The 25,173-nt window shown below is 41.0% G+C and overlaps 1 protein-coding gene across 1 annotated transcript; it reads left to right on the plus strand.

The window, feature by feature from the left end:
* Positions 1–25,173, plus strand: VIRMA (vir like m6A methyltransferase associated; the record flags this gene model as incomplete). The annotated part of the gene is made up of 24 exons (XM_079533489.1): positions 1–63; positions 3,922–4,037; positions 4,264–4,350; positions 4,735–4,783; positions 5,441–5,609; positions 5,912–6,034; positions 6,573–6,857; positions 7,647–8,799; positions 9,881–10,372; positions 11,499–11,653; positions 13,014–13,096; positions 14,162–14,255; positions 14,393–14,937; positions 15,476–15,711; positions 16,302–16,554; positions 17,730–17,947; positions 18,958–19,090; positions 19,831–19,983; positions 21,444–21,604; positions 21,824–21,920; positions 22,925–23,091; positions 23,226–23,557; positions 24,413–24,556; positions 25,016–25,173. The coding sequence occupies 24 exons, from the start codon at positions 1–3 to the stop codon at positions 25,171–25,173; spliced, it is 5,466 nt and encodes a 1,821-aa protein (XP_079389615.1).

A 25,173-nucleotide genomic window follows, 5' to 3' on the forward strand; every position in this document is an offset into this window, starting at 1 on the left:
ATGGCGGTGGACACCGCAACCGAGCTGCTGTTTTTAGACACGTTCAAGCACCAGAGCGCGGAGGTAATGCGGTGGGCTTGTCTTGTCGGTTGTCGTAACCGCGTTCTTGCTCGCCCCGATACCTCAGAGCCCGTTGCGAGGCATGGAGGACCGGGGCTGGGGTAGGCTCCCGTGGGCGGCCTGGGCTGGCGGTGAGCGGCTGGGCCGGAGCGAGCGGTGCTTGGCTCAGCTCTGCTGAAGTGGGCACCTCCGCCTCCTCCCGCCACTTGGGCTGTAGTCTTCCCGCTGCGAACACCGGCGGAGCTAAGGGAGCCGGTGCCTGCCCTTTCTGGAGATAACGGAGAGAGGCGAGCTGAAATCGTAGGGTTTGGGAGTCGTGATTGCAGGCATCTGCAAGGGAGGGAGTGGGGAAGGAGTGCGCTGGGTACTTATCAGATGGCTTTTACTTCATCGTAGCATCCAGTGGGAGCTGTATGTACCATGAACAAAACAAGCACTTCAGCCCTGTTTTCATAGTGAGGGCATAAACTTTTCACTTGGAGCCGCTTGTGTTACAGCGCAGCCTCTTGCGCCCATCTGGAGGGAGGAAGAGGACCTTGAAGGGGAAAATGTGAAGCACAGTGTAGCTTGTGGGATAAATTTTGTGCAGAAATTTTTGAGCGGTGATGGGGATTCTTGGTTGGGAGGGACCTACAGGACGTATCGAGCCCGACGTGCAGAACAGTTCCTTGCAGCCGTTCTGTAATGGTAATAAAAAAATTTTGTGCAGAGAAAGAAAACAAAGCGTTTTGAGCTGATCTGCAATTAAAAATAAACCAGAAATTATTCTGCCGCCCTTTGTAGTTGCCACTTTTAGCCAGACGTGACTGTGTTTCTCCTCTACTATTTAAGACAGTGTTGAGTAGGAAGTGCTCGCCATTCGCCTTCTTCTCAGGGCAGTATGCTCTCTTACTGAATGGTTTTTAATTATATATATTGTTTTCTGGCACTTTCATTCTTGCCAATTATGCTTTTTGAACTTGAACTAGTCTGAATTCTCACTAAAGAAAAAATTAAAGAGAACAAAATGCATTTTTCATATTGTAGAAAAGCCACCGTTATGCTACAATAATTCTCCAGCTAAATGGATCGTTTGCCTTGCCTTGGATCTTTTTCATCTTGAAAAGTATTGTTTAGTGAAGTTATTTATTTGGTACTAAAATGTGTTGGGCAATTCAGATCTAGTTTGTTTTTCTTCTTTTTTTATTTTTTTTTTTTTTGGAGTAATATTGAACTGGACTCAGTTGTGATATTGATAAGGTTGCTGTATGGCAGTCCTGTATCATTTAACCAGAATGTCTCTGGGCTGTGCTGCATGGCTTCCTCCAGAAATTTTGAGTCTTACATGTGACAAATACATCTCTTTTAAAGCAAAGCACTCCCACAGTCATCAGTCCTTTAGTAAAGCTGTGCTTCCTGTCACAGCATGTTTCCTTTTGTTCTGTCCTCCTAATGGTAATGCTTCAGTCCTTAGGGCAAGATTCTGTGTTTGTGCTAAAAGATCATAGAATCCTTAGAGTTGAAAGGGACCTCTGAAGGCCAGTTGTCCAGCTCTCTTGTAGTGAACAGAGATAGGCACAGCTAGATCAGGTTGTCCAGGGCCTGATCCAGCCTTGCCTTGAAAGTCTCCAGGGATGGGGCATCAACCACATCACTGGACAGCCTGTTCCAGTGCCTCACCACCTTAACTGTAAAAGATTTTTTCCTTATATCTAACCTAAATCTACCTTCTTTGAGCTTGAAATCATTTTCCCCTGTTCTGCTACCAGAGACCCTGCTAGAGTTTGTCTCTTTCTTTCCTGTAGCTCCCCTTTTAGATACTGAAAGGCTGCTATCAGGTCACGTTGCAGCCTTCTCTTGTCCAGGCTGAACAGCCCCAGCTCTCTCAGCCTGTCCTCATAGGAGAGGTGTTTCATCCCTTGGATCATTTTTGTGGCCTTCCTCTAGACGCACTCCAAAAGCTCCATGTTTCTCCTGAATTGAGGACTCCACATCTGGATGCAGTACTCCAGGTGAGGTCTCACCAGTGCTGAGCAGAGGGGCCGACCACCTCCCTGTCAACGGTTTACGGGCTGGTTCGGCCCGGTTCCGTGACAAGTGGGGTGGAGGGATCCGCAGATCCGCACCTCCAGGAAAAAAAGGAAACAGGGGACCCCAAAATAATTAAAAACAGCGGCAACGATCTGAGGAGAAACAAACTGATTTACTAAGTATATTATCGGAATGCAAGATAACACACTATAATACAATATAATCAGAATTGAAGCTAATAAATCAAATATAATGAGAGAGAATGTCCGAAAGGTGGATAGGCCTCACCACAACGCTGAGGTGAGATGTGCAGTCCAGTTGAGCAGCAGGGAGATGGGAGCAGCGCCCACGACAAAGGGCAGGTGAGAAAGAGCACATCAGGTGACCTTGCCAGGAGTTAAACCTCCTCTCCCTGACCGCAGAGTCCCCTGGGGAATGTAGTTATTCTTCTCTTCTGGGCAGGTACCCAGGACTTGAGCATTAACAGCTAAAGTCCTAGTGCCCCACATGATGTTATGATGTGGAATACCAAAAACCAAAAATCACAGAACCATGACACTCCCTCACCTGCTGGCCAAACTTCTTTTGATGCAGCCCGGAGTACGGTTGGCTTTCTGGGCTGTGGGGGCACATTGCTGGCTCATGTCCAGCTTCCCCCACCAGCACCCCCAAGTCCTTTTCAGGAGGGCTGTGTTCCATCCTTACATCCCAGCCTGTACTGATAGCAGCATTTATATTAGTGAGCAACAGGTCCAGTATTGCATCTCCCCTGGTTTGGGCCATCAATTGACTTAGAAAATTATCCTCAATGCATTCCAGGAGCCTCCTGGATTGCCTACTGAGCTCTCTGTGCTACTTTTCCAGCACGTGTCTGGATGGTTGAAGTCCCCCAGCAGGACAAGCACTTGCAATTGTGACACCTTCTGTAGCTGCAGGTAGAAGGCATCATCGATGGGTTCTGACTGATCTGCTGGCCTCTGGCAGACACCAGTCACAAGGCTCTCTTTGGTGCCTCAGTCTCTAACTGTCACCTCTAGGATTTTGACTTGCTCATGACTGTTCTTTAGGGACAGCTCTTCACATTCTATTTCTTTCCTGGTGTAGATAGCAACACTCCCATCTCTTCTTCCTTGCCTGTCCCTTCTGAACAGCTCGTAGCTGTCAATAACCACATTCCAGTCGTGGCAATCATCCCACCAGGTTTCGATGATGACAGCTGTGTTGTAGCTTTCAAGCAGCACAGTAGCTTCCAGCTTCTCCTTTTTGTTTCCCAAGCTGTGTGCATTGGAGTAGAGGCTCTTCAGCTGGTCTTGTCACTCCCTTAAAAAGTAACTCCGTAGTTCCTTCTAGGAAACACCTAGATATACCTAGACAGACATACCTTGAGTTTCCTCCTTGCCTTCTCTTGCCCCAGCAGTCACTGCCTCACCATCATAGAGTTTTGTATGTGCTACTGTGTTGCCAGCACCTCTCAAGACAGTGGGTCAGCTGTTTGGCTGCTACTATACGGGAAGTTGGTGACCTTACAGTTACTTCCTAGTATGCTTAAACATACTTTTTAGGACTGCTAAAGCATAATATTTCTTTACATTTGCTATTTCTGTGTTCTGAATGGGCTTCCAAATATTGCAAAATTGAATAAATAAGGTTCAAGTGGAATTTAAAAAAATGCCAGGAGGTCACTTAAAAAATCTTCTCTGTTTAACAAGCAATTAACATCTTACAGAATTGAATTTTATAATTAGTATTGTAACCTAAGTTTGGTTAATAAAAAGTATTTGTTACGTTGCTTCCATTTTATATTTTACACGTTTTGCATTTCTTTCTTTGTGTTTTTTTTTTTTTTTGCAGCAAAGTACCAATATAGATGTGGTTCGTTTCCCATGTGTGGTTTATATAAATGAGGTACGTGTCATTCCTCCAGGTGTGAGAGCTCACACGAGTTTACCTGACAGCAGGGCTTACGGGTGAGTGTCTGACTCAGGAACACCTTCTTGTTTGTTTTTCTTCAACTTCTATATTTCAATAGGACTTCCTGTCTAAAAAGATAAAACACATTTGCATGTCTGCTGCTCCTGTAATTATTTTGGGGAATCATTTAAACAGTATTATTTAAGGCTTTTTCCTTGTTAGTTGTGCATACTCTGATAAGGAGATTGATGGGTTTAAATTTTACCTTTATTGTGTTTCCAGAGAGACATCCCCACACACGTTTCAACTGGACTTGTTTTTCAACAATGTCAGCAAGCCAAGTGCTCCTGTTTTTGATAGGCTGGGGAGGTAAGCACTTTCACAATTACTTCAAGTCTTCATTAGCCACCTTCCCTTTTTCTTCTTGAGAGGTTCTGAGTGCAGAACATCTGCATCTCCCATATTTTTCTCATTTGGTCTGCCTTTTGCTAAGGAGTTTATATTCTCCTTGCCCTTTTGCTCCAGTTCTTGTGAGAGGACAGATGTTCACACTTAAGAACTGTTATTTTTAAACTTCTGTATCTCATATATATTAATGAAAAGTATTATGTGAAAATAAATGGTTCTTCATTCCTGTTTTTCAGTGTGTGTTTTTGTTCAGTACTTTACTGATCTGTTTAGTACTGCCATGTTTAGTTTCTATGAAATGCTTTGTAGTAATGGAAAAATAATGTTGTATATTTTACCTAACAGCCTCGAGTATGATGAAAACACTTCAATTATTTTCAGACCCAATGCAAAGGTAATGCAATGTGATTTAAACCTCCTTTTCTATACGTTTGTCATCTGAGTATGAAAGTGTGGTGCGATGGAACTGAGTAAAGCGTTCACTGTTTCAGATCTTATTCTAAAACCTGCCTGTAGCTCAGGTACTTACTGCTTTACAGCCTGTGTCATAGATGCTATATGAATGGCATCAGTTGTAGAAGACTTGATTGCTTGACATTTCTTACCAAGATTGCCAGTGTCATGAGCAAAGATGAATCAGAACGTTATGGCTGCAGGCCACAAAAAATCATATCCTCTTTGAGTTTGTTTGGTCTGTCTCATTCAGATCAGTACATCTATGGCCCATGGTAATTAATGTTGTTGTGTTTTTTTTTTTCCTTTGTTAACTGGAGGTATGATACAGGCTGTATGAATTAGGCAACACAATGCAAGTAATTGAGTGCTTCTAGAAGAGAATTACTTATTTCTTGTAATTATTTATATATCTTAAGTTTTCTCAGTTTTTAAAATGCAGGTTGGAGGGATACTCCAGTGTTCAGTACTTCGTTTTTGCTTCTGTGCAGATACTGATCCAGTGATATAAAGTAACTTTTATCTAGTTATCTGGTATTCTTTTAAAGAGATTTTTTTTCTTTTTTTCTTTTTCTTTTCTTTAAACAAATCCAAACAGGTCAACACAGATGGATTGGTTCTGAGGGGGTGGTACAATTGTCTGACTTTGGCAATATATGGCTCAGTTGACAGAGTAATCACTCATGACAGAGAATCACCTCCTCCACCCCCACCTCCTCCTCCTCCTCCCCAGCAGCAGCCTGGTGTGAAAAGAACCCCAAAGCATGGTAAGCCTTGATGGCCTTGAAGTAAAAAATGGCAATTAACCACATTAATTTTAATCCTGCATTATATTAAAAAAAATAATCCGTATTGTTAATAGCTTTGCTTATTAATGCAGTTCTTGTTTACATCAGAAGTGGTTTCAGAAAACAACCTCACATATTGTGCTGAGGCAAAATACAGATTAAATAATAGCTGGGAAATTAAGGTGTTTCTGTATCCAAAGTAGAACTGAAATACTAAAGTATACTATTTCTGTTTCTATGATTCCATTAAATGTGAGTTTTCATTTTCACAATAAATATAGTTGATGGAGAGAAAGAAGACCAGTTCAATGGCAGTCCTCCAAGACCACAACCTAGGGGACCAAGGACACCTCCGGGCCCTCCTCCTCCTGATGATGATGAGGATGAACCTATGCCAGTGTCAGGTAGAATGACAACAGGCTTTGTTTTGTCTGCTGTACCACTGCTTAGTGGAGGCAGAATTCTGTTTCCTGTCCTGTGAGATTTCCTGTCTGCTGTTACTGCTGCTGGACAGATTCCACCTGAGGGAAGGGATCTGAAAGAAAATCTGTATGATACATTGCATTGTATCAATTTAAAAGATAATAGATTTAAGAATATCAGCTATTGGTCAATGCACATCGATCATAATGTGCATATTTTATATAAATTTTCTGTTGGCTGTTGCTTGTTGTCCTTCCACTGCATCTCTGCTTGCAGTGTCTGCTGCATTGTGGGCTCTGTACAGATGAAAAGTGCCAAGAATTCTTCACATACTTCTTGTACAGCCTTGCTGAATTAAGTGATTGTTGCTTGTTTTCTGCCAAAATAGTCAGAGGTTTTCTTTAAGATGTTCTTTTTGCATCTCCACTATGTGTAATGAAAAATTCTAATTCTGAGCACAGGATTTCACAGAAATATTCTGATTTCTTAAACTTTGGGTTATTTTGGTGTTTTTTTCAGTGGTTGGAGAAAAAGAAGATGATGTGGACCATAGGGAGGATTACTTTGAGCCCATTTCTCCTGATAGAACATCCATTCACCAAGAAAGCCAGTATTCTGATGAAGGAGAGGTGGAAGAAGATCAACCAGAAGAAGGGGATGATGAAGAAGATGTGGATGTTGAGGAAGAGGAGGAGGAGGACGACGATGATGGTCATACAGTAGAGAGTATTCCTGATGAAGATGAGGAGGAGGAGGAGGAAGATGAAGATGAAGAGGATGGTGAAGAGGAGGAGGAGGGTGAAGGTAAGTTAAGTTTATAAAAAAACATAAGAAAAACAAAGAAAAAGCTTTTTGACCTTTAGATTGCAGTACTATTATAATGAGTTGTAGTATAGAGAGCTGTATCTCATTTTGCTCCCCTCAGTGCTCCATTGTGTGCCTTGCCCATGGTTCTTGGGGAGAACAGTTTTATGTTGAGGGATATTTATTTCATGATAGTAAATCTTTAGGGGGGTTGGAGCTTGATGATCCTTGAGGTCCCTTCCCACCCAAGCCATTCTATAATTCTATGATCTTCCCATCAAGCTCTATAAAAAGAGGAAAACAGAGGTGGATTTTACAGATAAGAATGAACACTGGGTCCTGTTACCTGATTTTTAAAGAAATAGGAGAACTGTGAAGCAAACAATAAGTGAATTAATAAACTGGTTTTTTTTTCATAATAATGTCAGTAATTGTCATCTTGAATTATTTAAATTTGCTACCCATCCCTGTGTAAAACCTTGAGCTAGATGTTTAGTGGTAGATACAGTCATAAGAAGAAAATTTGAGAGTATTCTTATAGTAATACGTAATCCATTTGAAAGAACTTTTTGCTTTATGTGTTCTTCTGAGTGTGTCTCTTCTTACATAAAATATGTCAGCTGGGGCTTTCACTTACAGCTGGACAGAGAAAGCTTTCTGTGTTGGTGTGTGATTGTTTTCTAACTAGTTTGCATTGAGTACATAATTATTTTGTTTTGAGCAGCTTCTCAGCAGTAATGAACTGGGTTATCCATAAGTTCTCTCATAACTGAATTATTTTCTTCTTAGGAGATGATGGATATGAGCAGATTTCAAGCGATGAAGATGGGATTGCTGATCTGGAACGGGAAACATTTAAATATCCGAGCTTTGATATTGAATATACACCAGAGGATCTGGCATCTGTGCCTCCCGTGACATATGAACCTTTTGAAAGGGAGCTTGGACCTCTTTTATACTTCAACTGCCCATACAAGACTGTATTTGAGAATGAAGTTGCTAAAATTAAGGACCTAGATCCAGAAAAAGAAAATTCAGGAGCAGTGGAGGCCTCAGTTAAATTAACAGAGCTGCTGGAATTATATCAAGAGGAAAGGGGTGCGAAGTGGGTGACTGCATTAGAAGAGATTCCAAGTTTAATAGTAAAAGGATTGAGCTATCTGCAGGTTAAAGACACAAAACAAGACTATGTTACCCAGCTAGTAGACTGGACCCTGCAAGCTTTAAGCCTTCAGGTAGCTCTCAAGCAGCCCATTGCTTTGAATGTCCGACAGCTCAAAGCTGGGACGAAACTGGTGTCATCATTAGGAGAATGTGGGACTCAAGGAATAACAGCACTCTTGCAGGCAGGAGTTATTAATGTGTTGTTTGAACTGTTGTTTGCAGACCATGTATCCTCCTCTCTTAAACTTAATGCTTTTAAAGCTCTGGACAGTGTTATTAGTACAACTGAGGGAATGGAAATGTTTCTAAGAGGTGGTGCAGATGCTCATGAAAAAAGTGGTTATCAGAAACTGCTCGAACTCATACTGTTAGATCAGACTGTGAGAGTAGTTACTGCTGGTTCTGCAATTCTCCAGAAGTGTCACTTCTATGAGATTCTGTCAGATATTAAAAAGGTGGTTGATCAGTTGGCCGAGAACACTCCTCCTCTTCCTAATCACACGGAGACAGAACAGGACCAGGACTTGGCAGGACTTGACAGAGCCAGCCAAGAGTATGAGAACGATGTGGAGGCTCCTATGGATATGGATCATCTTTTGGAATCTTCTAATATAAGTGAAGGAGAGGTGGAAAAACTCGTTAGTCTTCTTGAAGAAATCTTCCACTTGATGGAGACGGCTCCTCATACAATGATTCAGCCACCTGTGAAATCTTTCCCAACCATGGCACGCATTACAGGCCCTCCAGAAAGGGATGATCCTTATCCCGTTCTTTTTAGGTATGGTACTGGCAAGTTCACTTTTGAGAATGTGTTTCCTTCAGCTTGGTACAGATATTTTTAGGGATAACATTGTTGACTGACACTTTTCCTGATGTTTTGTTTTGTTTTTGTCACAAGTTTCTGGATTGTTTTGAGAGAATTTGATGGTTAATGTACCTGTTACCTTTGTTGGCTTTCAGTCAAGCCTACCACGTGCATAACAGCAAGCTAACCTCTTGCTGTGACAGATACCACAGTATGCTAACATGTCAGTTGCATTCATAAATCCTGGATGTTTATGCTAGGTGCATTTGAAAGTTGTTATAGATCTAAGTGTTTTCCCTTTTTCAACCTGGAAGATGTCTACACATATGGATGAAGAGTCTGTAGTTACCTCTCTCACTATGCTGAGCTGGCAGGATATAAACAAGCATGCTGTTCTGTCAGCCTGGCTCAGTGTTCCAGAACATGGGCAGAGGAGTTCAGGCCTGTCTGTATTCAGCTATTTATAGGATCCCATGTGTTATTTCTCTGTTAGCAAGTTATTATCTAGAAAGTATTTCTGTAAACGGCTTTCTTTGATAATAGCAGTGTAAATCACAGCTAAATATTAATATCTATAAGCAAACAGTCTTCAAGTAACAATATGACAAAGAGGAATGGCTTTAAACTTAAAAGAGGAGGGATGTAATTTAGATGTTAGGTGAAGATTCTTTACTCAGAGGATGGTGAGGCCCTGGCATAGCTGCCCAGGGGAGCTGTGGGTGCCCCATCCCTGGAGGTGTTCAAAGCCAGGCTGGATGGGGCCCTGGGCAGCCTGAGCTGGCAGGTGATATCCCTGCCCACAGCAGGGGGCTTGGAAATAGAGGGTCTTTAAGGCTCCTTCCAACTGAAACCATTCTTTTCCTGTAAATATTAGAACAGTTGTGTTTTGTATGTTTACAATTTTGTACTGCTTTATTATTAGTTATTATTTCTCATAATCCACAGAGCAGGTAAGTACTGAAGCTAGGAGGCACATAACTTTACATTCTGCTGTTGTACTGTGTTGGCAGATGATTGCAGTGTTACTGATTGCTTTCCCGTGTGTTTTTTTCAGATATCTTCATAGTCACCATTTTTTGGAATGCATTACTTTGCTACTGTCTATTCCAGTGACAGGTGCACATCCAGGCGTGCTACAAGCTATCCGCGATCTGTTGCGTTTCCTGGCGCAGTCACAGAAGGGTCTCCTTTTCTTCATTTCTGAATATGAGGCGACGAATTTGCTGATTAGAGCACTTTGTCAGTTTTCTGATCCGGATCAAGAGGAAGGTCTCCAATCAGATGGTGCAAACGAGGACACGTTTGCCCTGTGGCTCCTCCATTCGACACAGACGTTACAATGCATTTCAGAATTATTCTGCCACTTTCAGCGGTGCACAGCCAGTGAGGAAACCGACCACTCCGACCTGCTGGGAACGCTTCATAACCTTTACTTGATCACCTTTAACCCTGTGGGAAGATCTGCTGTGGCTCATGTTTTCAGTCTGGAGAAAAACCTCCAAAGTCTTATTACTTTAATGGAGTACTATTCCAAAGAAGCTTTAGGGTAACTATGCATATATTTGCATTTGTTAGATTTCTACATTTCGGAAGTATCTACCTTCTAAAAATAATTCAGTATAATTAAATACTTTGTCCTTTTAGACCATGAACTTGTTCAAAATACCTTAAGTAGAACAATGTTATTGAAAATAACAGAGGGCTGGAGCACCTCCCCTAAGAAGACGGGCTGAGGGAGCTGGGCTTGTTCAGCCTGGAGAAGAGAAGGCTGCAGGGTGACCTCACTGCAACCTTCCAGTACCAAAAGGGAGCCTACAAACAGGAGGGGAGTCAACTCTTTACAAGGGTCGATAGTGGCAGGAGAAGGGGAAATGGTTTTAAGTTGAGGGAGGGAAGATTTAGGTTGGATGTCAGGGGGAAGTTCTTTACTACAAGAGTGGTGAGGTACTGGAACAGGCTGCCCAGAGAAGTTGTGGATGCCCCATCCCTGGAGGTGTTCAAGGCCAGATTGGATGGGGCCCTGGGCAGCCTGGTCTGGTATTAGATACGGAGGTTGGCAGCCTGTGGCAGGGGAATTGGAACTTGAAGATCCTTGAGGTTCCTTCCTACCTGGGCCATTCTGTGATTCTGTGAAGATCAGGCCTCACAGTTGTGATCAAGTACTTAATGCCCAAAATTTGTGTAGGTCATCCATAAAGATGTTATGACATAGATCAGACATTTGGTTATATGAAAAAATCAGTAAGCAGACAGTTCTCATTCAAGAGGAAGATTTGTATGGGGATGCACACTTCTCAGGGGTGGGAATCTCTTAGTTCATGAAGGTCTTAAAAGTAGTCATATGCTCTGGACAGGCAGTTGTTGCTTTAGGTAGCAGCACTTCCAGGCAAAAATTTAAAAGCAGAGACAAAGTTACAGAAAAAGATTTGCTGTTTAGTTGACTTGTCAGTGTCCTCAGCTCTCATTTTTTATGGGTGCTAAAATATGTGTTAAGCAAATATAAATGGAAACTTCAGAAAACACAGGAGAAGTTTCTTTTTTAATGATAATTATATGGGGAAAGCCTTGCTGAAACTGAAAGTTCTGTACATGGAATTTTAGGTGTTAAAGTATGAAAATCAAGCAAATTTGCATTAGCCGGGATCTAAAGAAGATTCTTATCGTTGTTTCAGAGACTCAAAGTCTAAGAAGTCAGTTGCTTATAATTATGCCTGCATCCTTGTTCTGCTGGTGGTTCAGTCTTCCAGTGATGTCCAAATGCTGGAACAGCACTCGGCGCCTTTGCTGAAGCTTTGTAAGGCAGACGAAAATAACACCAAATTGCAAGGTACAGTATGTGTCATTATCAACTGAATTGTCTGCATGCATGGAAGAAACCTTTTATGTGTGGGTAATTGGTACTTCACAATCATCTGGTTTGGATAATGTATATAATGAAATTCCTCTTCCAGCTGCAACTGATTAGTTGACTCACAGATATTATGTGTAATTTTTTTCCCTGCTAATGACAGTTTAATAGGAAATTCTGTGTAGTTAAATTATTTTTCAAGTAATATTAACTACCATGAATTTTGGATAATTGCAGGAAGTATGAAATTATTTTTGTGTTGAAAATAACTGAGGAGAGCAAATTTCAGAATTGGACTAACTAGTTAGTGAGCAGACTCTTAACTTCTGTTGTTTCCTTTGGCGATGTGGGCTTACAGGGTCTGTATATGCAAATAAAGGAAATATTCCTGGGACTGTTTCCTGGCACCTGGGCCAACTGGCATGGAATAGTCAGGTTTCTGTTACTAAATCTTTTGACCTCTGAGTTGTGCTGTGGGATCTTCCCTCAGTAGTGTTGACTCAGATGGGGCTGATTGGACGAAGGCTGCTGGGGGCCATTCTGACACCTGAACAACATGCTGTGATGGCCAGAGTTGTGCTCTGCACTGCTGCACTGCTGTGTCTAGATCTCCCAGCAGTTTCTCCCAAAAACTTGCAGGCACTGACACAAATCAGAAGTCTTCAGAACTTCGGTTAGATTTCCCCCCCTGCCATGCTTTTTGCCTCTGCAGATTGTCAGACTGTTTTGTGAGGAGTGGATCTAATTTGTATCCTCCTTGTTAATTTGTAGCCATTTGGCCTTCGAACCTTCAGGTTCTTCTGCCTATTTTCAGGAGCAATGAGTTTAAAAACTTGAAATCTCTCTACCAAAGATTTGGGACATTCAGGTTATTCTGGTCAGAGAGAAACTTACTGTGTAAAGACTTTCAGAGAGAATAGGTGCAGAGATTGGTTCTGTTTGGGCATTTATGGTATGTTTGTTTTCAGTTTTTAATAACCTGTTATGTACATCAAGAGCAAGGACCTATTTTCCTTAATGGCTTTTTCTTTATCTGACAGTGGGACCCTTTGTGTCTTTTGTAAAATACATTTACTTACGAATAACACAAAACAAGCTGAGAATTATTTGAGTGTTCAGGTTGACCAGCAGAATACTTGAGGTGTATTGATTGTTTTGAAGTCTTGCTTTTGATGGTGCTTTTCTGCTTGCTATCGAGTATGCTTTATGGATTTTGCACTTGGACTTAGTACCTATTGTGTAGATTGAGTACGTTTTTATTGAATAAAACTCTATGTTCATAAATGCACTGACAAGTTACTTGATTAACAGCAAGTGTTGTTTTTTTTTTTTCCCCCAGAGCTCAGCAAGTGGCTCGAACCTTTGAAAAACCTGAGATTTGAAATAAATTGTATTCCAAATCTTATTGAATATATCAAACAGGTTAGTAAAATACAGATAGATACTCTCTTTTAGTTGTACGCTATAGGCTTATGCCTTTTTGTAGTTTGATACTTTTATCTTGGGTGTATACCACCATGATATTTAAAAATAGATGCTTCTATTAAAGTTTATGATCTAGGCCGATTTTTGCTTTCAGTTATATTTAGTGAAACAAAACTGCAGGTAGCTGAGTGCAAAGTTTATATCGTTATATAAACAATCAGAATGTAATTTGTAAAAACATAGCCTTATTTTGTATCTTTCTCTATCCTTTGATTTTGAGTTTTTAATCCAACACTGAAGTGTATCCTGGTCATGTGCATTGGGAACCTAGGGCCAAGAGTGTGATCAACGTGGGAAGTAAAGCTGTCATCTGCCAATTCTTGGGAAGTAATTTTGCAGGCAGAGGCAGGTTGCTCTTTCACCTGCATTGAGCAGGCAGCAGTTTTTCATTTTGCAGCTTTGGTTACTAAGAAAGGCCAAATACAGGGTTATTTGCCAGGAAAGCTGAAAGGAACTTCCAACTGTTTTCTCCTGGAGTTAGCCCCCAGAGAAAAATTCTCTCCTTAAGTTCACTGAAATAGATTTTTAGCATTAGCAATTAATCTTCCTTTCTTGTTTAAAACATCAAACAGAAGAATGCCTGTATTGGAAGGATAGAATATAAAACGTAGTGATTTATATGTTTTGAAACAGCAGAAACTTAAAGTCTGCTCTTCTGATTTTTGTTAAATGAAAACCTTACTTCTGGAAAACGGTCTTGAAAACCTCCATTCCCTTCAGTAGAGGCTGGTAGTCAGTGGATGATAAATATACCTGTGTGTGTGTCTATATGTAGGTATATAATATACGTGTATACCTTAAGCACTAACAGCCTTTTGTTCATAGCTGGTTTTCCAAGGTTTGGGCTGTCAAGTTTGCTTTTCTGTATAATTAAGCAAATGCGTATAAAGGTCTGATGACTAAGCTGCTTGTTTGTTGCAGCGTCAGAATATAAAGCAAGTAAAACGTTTGATATGAAGTCATTTATTGTAATACAAGTGTTTTTTTTAATTTTGTTTGAAGAACATTGACAGTTTGATGACCCCAGATGGAGTTGGTCTTCCTACGGCACTTCGTGTTCTTTGTCATGTTGCGTGTCCACCACCTGTGGTAGAAGGTATGGCAGATACGTCTGTACTGTTTAACACAGAAATCTTAGTTTCCTGAGTCTTTTACTTAACATGTCTGCAATGTAACTGTGAATTCCTGGGAGGAATCAGACATTCAGAAATGTTTTTTTTGTTTTCCATACAGGTCAACAGAAGGACCTTAAGTGGAATCTTGCAGTAATTCAACTGTTTTCTTCGGAGGGAATGGACACGTTCATTCGCGTTCTCCAGAAGCTGAACAGCATCCTTATCCAGCCTTGGCGACTGCATGTCAACATGGGCACCACACTTCACAGAGTTACTACTATTTCTATGGCCCGCTGTACCCTTACGCTACTTAAAACCATGCTAACAGAACTGCTGAGGGGCGGCTCTTTCGAATTCAAGGACATGCGTGTCCCGTCGGCACTTGTTTCTTTACACATGCTCCTGTGTTCTATTCCTCTCTCAGGCCGCTTAGACAGTGATGAGCAGAAAATTCAGAATGACATTGTTGATATCCTACTGACTTTTACGCAGGGCGTTAATGAGAAGCTTACCATTTCGGAAGAAACCTTGGCAAACAATACTTGGTCTTTAATGCTGAAAGAGGTTCTCTCCTCCATTTTGAGAATTCCTGAGGGTTTTTTCTCCGGACTTATACTGCTTTCAGAATTGTTGCCTCTTCCACTGCCCATGCAGACAACTCAGGTATAATTTAGATTTATTTAGTTTTTAAAGAATTTCAATTGCCTGTAGCTGTTTTAGACCATCTTCCTACCTGTGGGATAACAGATAGATGAAAGGGTGCATTCAAGTTTTTATAAAGCATTTCTGTTCATGTAGGTTCTTTAGAGATATGTTTCTCATGGTGGTGGAGGGAGAGGAAGGGGAGGGGAGGAATTGGAGCATCTTTTTCAGTTAATAGTTAACTATTTTTCTTCTCTAGATTATCTGGACTACCATTGTATTAATGAAATAATGGCTGGCAGTGCCAGCTCGCAGTGTAGTAAGGCACGCGTCTTGAATTTGTCATCTTTAAGTAAGCATAAAAGATGCATGGCAAACCATGCTCCCAACGGAATGCCTAACTTGTGGCTCTGTCATTCAGTGATATTAATGAAAATGGCTCTGTGTTTTTTTGTTGAGGACAATATCAGTACTTAGTATTTGTTTACGCTTTGCAGTAGAACTGAGTTTTTATGATGAAAGTGGGAAGGAAAAACCTCCTGTTCTTCTGTTCCTGCAGGTAATTGAGCCACATGATATTTCAGTGGCACTCAACACCAGGAAGCTGTGGAGCATGCATCTTCATGTTCAGGCCAAACTGATACAAGAGATAGTTCGATCCTTTTCTGGTTCATCTTGCCAGCCTATTCAGCACATGTTGAGACGTATTTGTGTTCAGTTGTGTGACTTGGCTTCGCCTACTGCTCTTCTTATCATGAGGACTGTATTGGATCTAATTGTAGAAGACCTACAAAGGTATCCTCATTTCTCTATTGCAAAGATTTCTTTAGTGGACTGTTAATCTCTCCCAGGTTCTTTGCAGCTGATTCAGCAAGAGAAAAATACTTTCAATATTTACCTATTATGAATGGAACGAATTCTCAGTCCAGTAGTATATACTGTGTCCTGATAATGCATAGTGTTGGCAAGGAGCAGTATCATACCTCTCCACTGCTTCACTCTGTGCATGTATGGAAAGTATGTTAGGAAGGCTTTTTTCAGGCTGTCCCTCTGAAAACTTTTCACTTTTCTATTCACACAAATTTTTCTAAAGGACTTATCTGAACTAAATAAGCTTACTGGGATTTGCATATCAACAGGGAAATATGCAGATATTTGTCAGGTGCAGGAGGTTGAATGAGTACTGTTTATTTTAGGTGCATAGTTACATTCTGATGCAACTGAAAGTTGTTTAGTGGAAGTTAAAGAAAATAAAGTACATACAGCAGGTGTTTTGTTTAGAATGTAGAATTATGACTCCAGCAACAGTTGGTATTCTAGTTTGTTTAGATCACTTCTTAGAACAGCTTTTCGTATATTTTCAAAGTGCATTGATATCCTTTCAGCAACACGGAAGATAAAGAGAAACAATACACTGGTCAGACTACTCGATTGCTTGCTTTATTGGATGCCCTGGCTTCACATAAAGCTTGTAAATTGGCCATTTTGCATCTTATCAATGGAACTACTAAAGGTGATGAAAAGTATGGAGAAGTTTTCCAGGAGCTTTTGGCTTTAATGCGATCAGTTGGAGACAATGTCACTCATCAACAAAGCGCGGAATACGTAACTTCCATTTTGCAGTCCCTCTGTGATCAGGTATTTTTTATGTTTAATGCATAGTGTGTTTTGATGGCTTTTGGGGAAAAATTCAATGATGTTATTTCTTAGGAGCATGAGGGTTTTTTTTGTTTGTTTTTCCATAAGAGGAAGAACCCATCAGTGTTGTTAAAATGCAAAAAGTAAAAAATTCTGTACAGTTGGCTACTGTGACAGACTTGCTGCCAGTCTTTCTATTCTTGGTTATAAATCACTGAATCACTGCAGCCGCTGTTTTGTGGTCATTAGAGACCAATGATGCAAAGACTGACTGTTCTCTCAGCTGCAGGGGATATCGTTTCTCCTTACAGGAAGATTTTGGAAGTTGGGCCACTGGCAAAACTTGTGCTGTCACTATTCACTTTTTAGCCAGTTGAATAATGTGTCTCCTGGCAGTCTAATTGAAATCTCTTCAACATAACATTCCAAGTCTGAAGATATGTATGACAGACTGCTGCCACTGTTACAAACCAAATACCCCCACAACAACAATAACAACAAGAAAAAAAAACCCACACAGAATAAAGTGGGAAATCTGAAAACTGATTCTTGGAGTAGGGCAGGTAGTTTCTCATGAGTTATATGCATAGATTTGCATGTCATTGCTTATCTTATTAGTTGCATGTGTTTGGTTTAATCCAGTTATGCAAATGACTCTTGGGCACGGTTGGTAGAGAGCAGTCAGCCACTTGCATTTAAGCAGGAGTCTTTGCCTATGCAAATCCATTGTGAAAATGAGTCTTGTGTTATGTTACATAAAACATGAAGGAGCAGTAGATGTTAGATTTCCTAAGAGGTGCTTGCAGCATCTAAATTTTGATGAATGTCTTGAGATTAAGGGACAGTTTGAGTCTCTAAGCAAAAAGCATAATTCCAAGGTAAGACATTACTCCCTTACTGTCTGGCATTGAGTTGTGGCTTTGCTGTCACTTCTCACCCTTTGTATCTTTTATGTTTTAAAGAATCAGTGATAGTTTGCAGTCCTTAACAGAAGCAAATTAGAAAGGGTACATTAGTTTAATGTGTTACTAGTCATTAATAACTACCAAATATGGGAATATGCTGATAAAGAAGTAGTGAAAGAGCTTAGTGTTCCTAATGTGATGTGTGGTTTATATTTACTGCCTGTATTTCAAATGCTTTTTTACAATGTGAATAATAACCACTTTTTGTAGGATATTGCACTCATTTTACCAAGTTCGTCAGAAGGCTCTGTGTCAGAGTTAGAGCAGCTTTCCAATTCCTTGCCAAACAAGGATCTGATGCCATCAATTTGTGACTGTCTAATGGAAACATTAACCAATTCTGAGAGCAGTTACAATTGTCTGCTGACATGCATCCGAACAATGATGTTCCTTACAGAGCATGACTACGGCTTCTATCACTTGAAGAGGTATGAAATCTTAGGATATCTCTGACAACTTAAAATTTTATCAAAATCTTCTGCAATGTGAAATCAGAGGAGGACTTGGAAGGCCTATGAATTCCTACTTCTCCATCTGGGAGTCCTAGATGTAATATGAAACTGTAATATCACTGCAACAGGTTGCCTAAGGAGGCTGTGGATGCCCCATCCCTGGAGGCATTCAAGGCCAGGCTGGATGTGGCTCTGGGCAGCCTGGTCTGGTGGTTGCTGACCCTGCACATAGCAGGGGGTTGAAACTGGATGATCTTTGTGGTCCTTTTCAACCCAGGCCATTCTATGATTTGCCATCACAAGGCTGGAGGATTTGAATGAGATAAAGTTCTCACGTCTTGACCACCCAACAATTAGGGCTTTTGAAATGGAAATTTTTTTTTTAAGCTACTTGTATTAAGTCCACTCTGCTTTGAACAGAATGTATACGTGCAGTGGGCAGTACCAAGTTGTTTTGTCACTTCTTTCCCTGTCCTGGATTTGGACTGAGTTCTGTCCACTGAAGTGAGGTGCAGACAGGGATGGTGCGAGGCATTGCAGCACTGCTGATAAAAGGCTGCTCAAAGTACTCTTCTGAGCAGCGTTACAGAAGTGTGCTGCTCAGACTTAGCAAGCTGCACAACTTGTCAATGAAAAATAGGTTAAAGGCGTTGCTGTTTCTGTGATTCTCTTTTCCTCCACAAGGTGTAAATGCCATTCTCTGCTGGTTTTTGAGGTATTGCTGTGGTGTGTATAGCTGTGTCTGAGCAGTCTGTGGACTGCACTGGTGAGAACAATGGTTGAGTGCAGAGAAAATGATGAAGCTCCAGCTTTGTAGTCAAAACTCCATAATGATGAAACTTACCAAGTTCACTTTGTAATGTACGTTACTGTGATAAGTTACAGCGTGGCGGTCACAATGCATGCACTAATGCAGTGTTTTTTTTTCTTTCTTTTTTTTCTCAAAAAAAAAACCACCAAAAAACACCCCCAAACTGAAAAACCAGCTCTCTAAGGAAACACAGCAGTGCTCTGTATACTGTACTGAAGCGCGTCATAACCAGTTTCAGCAAAGACACGGGTGAACTGGCCTCTTCTTTCCTGGATTTTATGCGACAGCTTCTCAGCTCTGATACTCTGGTGAGTGACCATGAAATGAACAGACAAATTCAGTGGCTGCTCTCTGAACTCTGCAGTATGAGATGCATTCAGGAGCTATTTCAGAAAGCACATGGCTGCGTAGATAGCTCTGCAAGGCTTTTCCATCAGTAATATCAGGGCCACTTTTAGTTTTTAAAGAAATCTGTGGAAGTTGAGCAGAACACAATAAATAAGAGCTTTCAGTAGGTAAAAAGCAGCATCTTGAGTCTTTAGGATAAGTGACATTGGCAGCACAAAAAAAAGTCTTATGGTAGAATGGCTTCCTCTGAAAGAAGGCTTATGGAACATCAGTTTTACTTGAGTAAAAATCTAATCTGTCAATTAGTTCCTTGACTTTCCTAGGTGAGCAGTGTGCTGTTGCATCCAGGTTTTAGATTCATTATGGCGTGTTGGGGAGTTGCTGCATTAACACTTACTATAGAAAGTATTATAGAAATATAGTGCAGTATATAAAGACTGTTAATGTATAGAAAGAAGTCTAAAATAATTATAATTTCTCTGATACAGACCTCAGTTTATATGGGAAAAGATTGGATTAATCTTGTTGCAGGATTGAAATATACTTATTAAAATTATTTTGCATTATATACCTTTAAATCTGCAGAAATTACTCTTTTGCTGTATTTCTCTGATGTATATTTAAGTTCTAAGGAGTTTGCAGTCTTAGAAGTATAATGAACATTTAAGTATACTTATTTCCCACTTTTCATGTTTTCTAGGGATGTTGTGGAGATGATGGGAGCCTTATGGAAGTAGATGGATCTCATCCAGGCAGAACGCTGGGTCTCACCACTGCAGAGTTAAAACATCTACTGCAGAGCAAAGAGGAAACCCCAGAAAACCTGTTGCTTGATCTGGAAAAACATGTGATGGTAAGAGAATTTGAATATTGTTGTATTGAATCGTGTTGTAATCTTGTCTCTGACTGCTTTTAAAGACTATCCCTATTTGGTGAGAAGTATGTCATATGCTTTGCTCTTGTTTTAAGAAGTTTCAGGTAGGGCTGAGATCCAAGTGACGGATACATCTTCAGTGAATTTGTGGAGGACAATAAAATGAGGGAGTGGCTGAAATGATGAACCACTGAGCCTCAATTGAATGACCTCAGTAAACTTTTTAGGATTTGTTTAGCAGAAAGCTTGTGTGGGTGGTGAGGCAAAATGAAGTGAGAGCAGGGCAGTGCAGTGCCTCAGCGCAGGCTGGGCTGGGTGGTTGTGCTGAGCGGGAGATTGAAACAGGCTGATGGTGCATTGCTTATAACAACCAAGGCTGCGTTCTGAGCAATTCTGGAAGGAGCATGGATGGCAAATGAGGGGGGACCTCAGTGTCTCACTCCATGGAATGCTGGTGAGCTGTCAGCTGAAATGCTGTGTTCACCTCTGGCCATCTGTACTTCTTGGCAGTTCTAGGGAAATTTGAGAGCGTTCAAGCAAGGTAGTCAGGGACCTAGAGCACATGTGCTATGGAGAAGGGATGAGGTATATGGGCTTATTTAGTCCCGTGAAGGGAGCTATCTTGTAGCTGCTTACAGCAATGTGAGGATAGTTACAAAGGTGATGGAACCAAATTCTTCTTCATGGCTTCAGGTGGATAAACCAAAGAGTGATGGCCCCCGTCTGTGGCTTCAGAGGTTCAGGTTGATGCTAAGGGAAGAGTGGGAGAGGGAGAATAGAAAAATCACTACAGAGTGCATTTTTGAAGACTTGGTTAGATTAAGTTAGGGCTGAGCCGATACGGCTGTGGTGGCAGTCTTGCGTCAAGCAGGGGAGTTGGACTAGAGGACTTGCAGAATTCCATCCATCCAGTGTTTCTGTGATTCTAATTAGAGACCAAATTCTAATATTCCGGTCTAATTCTGCATCGTTGCTGACTGTCGTGCAGTAGACAGCTAATTTAGAAGAGTCCATAGAACAGCTGCTCTGCAATTTGCTCCACCGATGCCTTTCCAGTGCTCTTCTGCTGTCCCTCATCCCTGCTTCCAAGTCAGTGGTAAAACTAAAAGCTACAGTTGTGCTGAAGGAAGAGTAACAGACGCTTAGGATGTTGGAATGCCCTAGCAGAGGGCTTGTTAATTTCAACCTGAGGTGAATACACATGCTGTGGAGCAATGTTACAGAGCTTGTTGCATGAGCTAGTAGTGAAGAATGCACCTGTGGTGACTGTTCTGTCAGCATACTAAGGAGCAATCTGCTGTCATGTGCATACTGAAATGTCTCAGCTTCACTGTTTGTGGACAGATGGACTTTGCAGTGTAGTCTTTTTTTTAATAATTAACACAAAATGTTTATTTCTTGGAGGAGAGTAACAAATTCTGCCTTGTATGTTGACTTAGGATCATTCCAAGGAAGATGATGGCCTTGAATCCTTACTGGACAACATTGTTGGAGTCAGGCAAATGTTGGAATCAGCGGGTGATGCTTGTCCACTAAGTGACCAGGATGTGGAGCCTATCCTTTCTGCACCAGATTCTCTTCAGAATTTGTTTAACAACAGGTAAAATGGTTAAATGTGTGTGCTTATGGCCTGTGATTTACTTACAAACAGGATCTAAACAGAACTGCTATTACTGCTCCCTACTAGTACCAGTATATTTAGTTTCATGCAGGTGTCCAGCATAAGGCAAGCAGCATTCACCCCAGGTTGTGAAGTGCTCATGTGCTTGCAGTTGGCTGCAGTTCATAAAGAAATGCATTTGGCATTATTTTGTTGCAGGACTACGTATGTGTTGGCAGATGTGATGGATGACCAGCTGAAGTCCATGTGGTTCTCACCCTTTCAGGCTGAAGAAATAGACACTGATCTGGATATGGTAAAAAGCTCCATTAACGTTACTGAAGTGGGTTTAAAAGTAAGGGTTAACCTGGGATAGAGATTCACGTGGGCGATTGACCCAGATGCAGGAAGGCTAACATTTGTTAAAGGGTTATTGTCAAATGCCTCCAAATTGACACAGACACAAAATTGGCACCTTCCACAGCACTCTCAATGTACAACTCATCTCCTTTAGAGGGATAGTTGTCTGTCAGTCCTAACCTGCTTTGTTTTATATTGCTGCTGGGGCTTTTCAGCAATTTGTGTTAAATGTAGACTAAGAACATGATTTATTTTGTTCTGTCCATGCTTATCTTCTGTCACTGCAGTAATATTCAAAGAAGCTCATCTATGCTTTAAGCTCATCTTTGCTTTGATGTGACAAGAGTGGGGGAAAAAAAGGCAGTAGTAAATGAAACTGTGCACAGCATTTCTTCAAGTTACCTGAAACTTGATTTTTGTGATCTGAACTTTAAACATCTCTTTGAAAAATATGCAGTAACAAAAAATAGCAATTTTTAAATGAAGCACTTGTTAGTGTGTTAGCTTCTTATGCGAGAAATTGTCTGTTTCTGTTGACTCAGTTGCCTGCATTCTTTTTTAGTTTCATTCTTCCATGTTTACATGCAAAGATAGAAGTGCTTAAATTTCTTAAGCGAAGACCAAATATCTGATTCACATACAAGAGCTGCACTGATAAATTTATGGGACTGTAGCATAAGCAGAACAATGCTTGGAATTTAAGCCCTTTGTAGAGATTCAGAGGCATGAGGGCAATTTTGCTGCAGCTCTGCTGCTTTTTTTTTTTTAATTTTATTGTTACTGCTGCTTTTATTTGAGCCAACTACTGCATTAAAAGGGAGAGGATAGAGCCTTTCACACTAGCAGAAAGAGCTGGGCTGTGGTAGGATCTCTGCTGATTCTCATCCATGCTGGTGCATGTTTTTTTTTTTTTTTAGAGGGGCTCATAATGATTGCTGTTATAAAACTTTATTGCTGCAGGTAAAAGTTGACTTAATTGAACTGTCAGAGAAGGGCTGCAGTGACTTTGACTTGCAAGCAGAATTGGAGAGGTCATTTTTGTCAGAACCATCATCTCCTGGTCGGACAAAAACTACAAAAGGTTTCAAACTTGGCAAGCACAAGCATGAGACTTTCATAACTTCAAGGTAAGATGACTTTAGTGAGTAAACAGTTGGTGTGGTTAGCACTGTTTTGTATCTTCTCAAAATGCCAAATACTTTTAAAATGGCATCGTTCTAATTTTGACATTAACAAAGGAAACCATGGTTTGTCATGACAGTGGAAAATCCGAATACATAGAGCCTGCAAAGAGAGCTCACGTTGTGCCACCACCAAGAGGAAGAGGCAGGGGAGGATTTGGACAAGGAATTCGACCACACGATATCTTCCGTCAGAGGAAACAGAACACAAGCAGACCACCCTCCATGCACGTGGATGATTTTGTCGCTGCAGAGAGCAAAGAAGTGGTTGCTCCCGATGGGATACCGCCGGCCAAAAGGCCACCAAAAGTGTCGCAGAAGATTTCTTCACGTGGTGGGTTCTCAGGGAATCGTGGAGGACGGGGAGCTTTTCACAGTCAGAACAGGTTCTTTACCCCACCTGCTTCAAAAGGTATGCCTTCTTTTTTATTAGAATCGCAGTAAATGAATGCTAAAAATGCTTCAGTAGTATTAGCCAGATTTTCCACAAATGAATCATTCCTGGCATGAAATGTTTTTGACATCCAGGAAGGAAAGAAGTTGTTTGGTGCTAGAAAAGGTTATCTCATGTGCTGTGAAACTGAACCAAAACTGCAAGTTCCTGTGTTGCCTTTCTGACCCCCACTCTTACAAAAGGAGTTAGCTGTTTCCTTTTCCGTGTCACAGTCTTGTGTACAGCAACTCTTGGAGTGTTTCAGAGACAGTCAGAGATATACAAAGGTCTCTCTACCATTTTGATATAGTGGTTCCTGAAATAAGGCATCACAGTATGAATTTCAGTGGGGGTTGAATAAAAGGATGGAAGATTTTGACAAGAGCAAGATGCAATTTCATTGAAGCTGGAGGTTCTAGTTACCGTGTTAAACATTTTTCCTGTACAGGCTGCTTTGCTTTCCTTTCCTTTCCATCCTGTAGGCAAGACAAGTTACCACAGCAGAAATGGAAAATACTTCCACTTAGAAAAGTCACAAGTACTGGGATTTGCTTGACAGCAAATACTTAAAGCATTAGGGGTGCCTCTTTGTACAGCAGCTAATGCAAATCTTTTAAAACCTGATATTGCATCTGAAAAGTAGATACTGTGCTATGCATTAAACCAGGGGAAAATAATCTGTGGGCTTTGAGTAAAAACACTGAGTATGTTAATGCAGTTTTATCTATTTGAATTATGTAAATACAGTGCTTACCCACTTAGTGCTTTGAAGATTCAAGTGAAAGAAACGTGAGATTTGCTCTACAGTGTATGGGTTATTCTCTCCCCATTTAGGAAACTACAGTCGTCGTGAAGGCGCTCGAGGCTCAAGTTGGAGCGCACAGAGTACGCCGCGAGGAACCTACAATGACAGTAGAGGTGGTCAAAGCAATTTTAACAGGGGTCCACTGCCACCACTGAGACCATTAAGTTCAGCAGGTACATGGTATTCATATGGGCATCGAACTATAGAAAATTCCTTGAATTTCATTTTTGCTTTACAAATGAAACCGTGCAAGGATGCCGCAAACACCTTGAAATTCAGCAAATTTTTTAAGCATATATGAACAGTTGTCACTGAGACTGTCAAATACATGCTTTCGTACGAACTGTCCTGTAATCCCTAAAACTTGCTGAATTGAACACTCGATCGCAGAACCTTAACTTTGCATTCAGATTTTTGCAGTTCAGTTGTCTTCATAACCACACGGTAACTTTAGAACCAATCAAAACAAAAATGCTGGCCTAAAAGAAAGGTGAAAATTAAAAGGAGAGAACAAAACCCGGTTTGTGTCTCGTCTTGTTTTTGTTTCCTGTGCTTTCACAGCACCTGCTGCACCTAGGCTTTTTTTTTTTTTTTTTTTTTTTCCAACTGAGTATACTTTTCTTTGCTTTAAGGCTACCGACCGAGTCCTCGCGATCGTGCTTCCAGAGGCCGCGGAGGAATTGGACCATCTTGGACAAGTGCTAATAGTAGTAGCAGTGGTGGCTCAAGAGGGAAGTTTGTTAGTGGAGGCAGTGGAAGAGGTCGTCATGTACGTTCCTTCACACGATAA

This window comes from Tetrao urogallus (assembly GCF_951394365.1).
Source record: "Tetrao urogallus genome assembly, chromosome: 3".
NCBI classification, from domain to species: Eukaryota; Metazoa; Chordata; class Aves; order Galliformes; family Phasianidae; genus Tetrao; species Tetrao urogallus.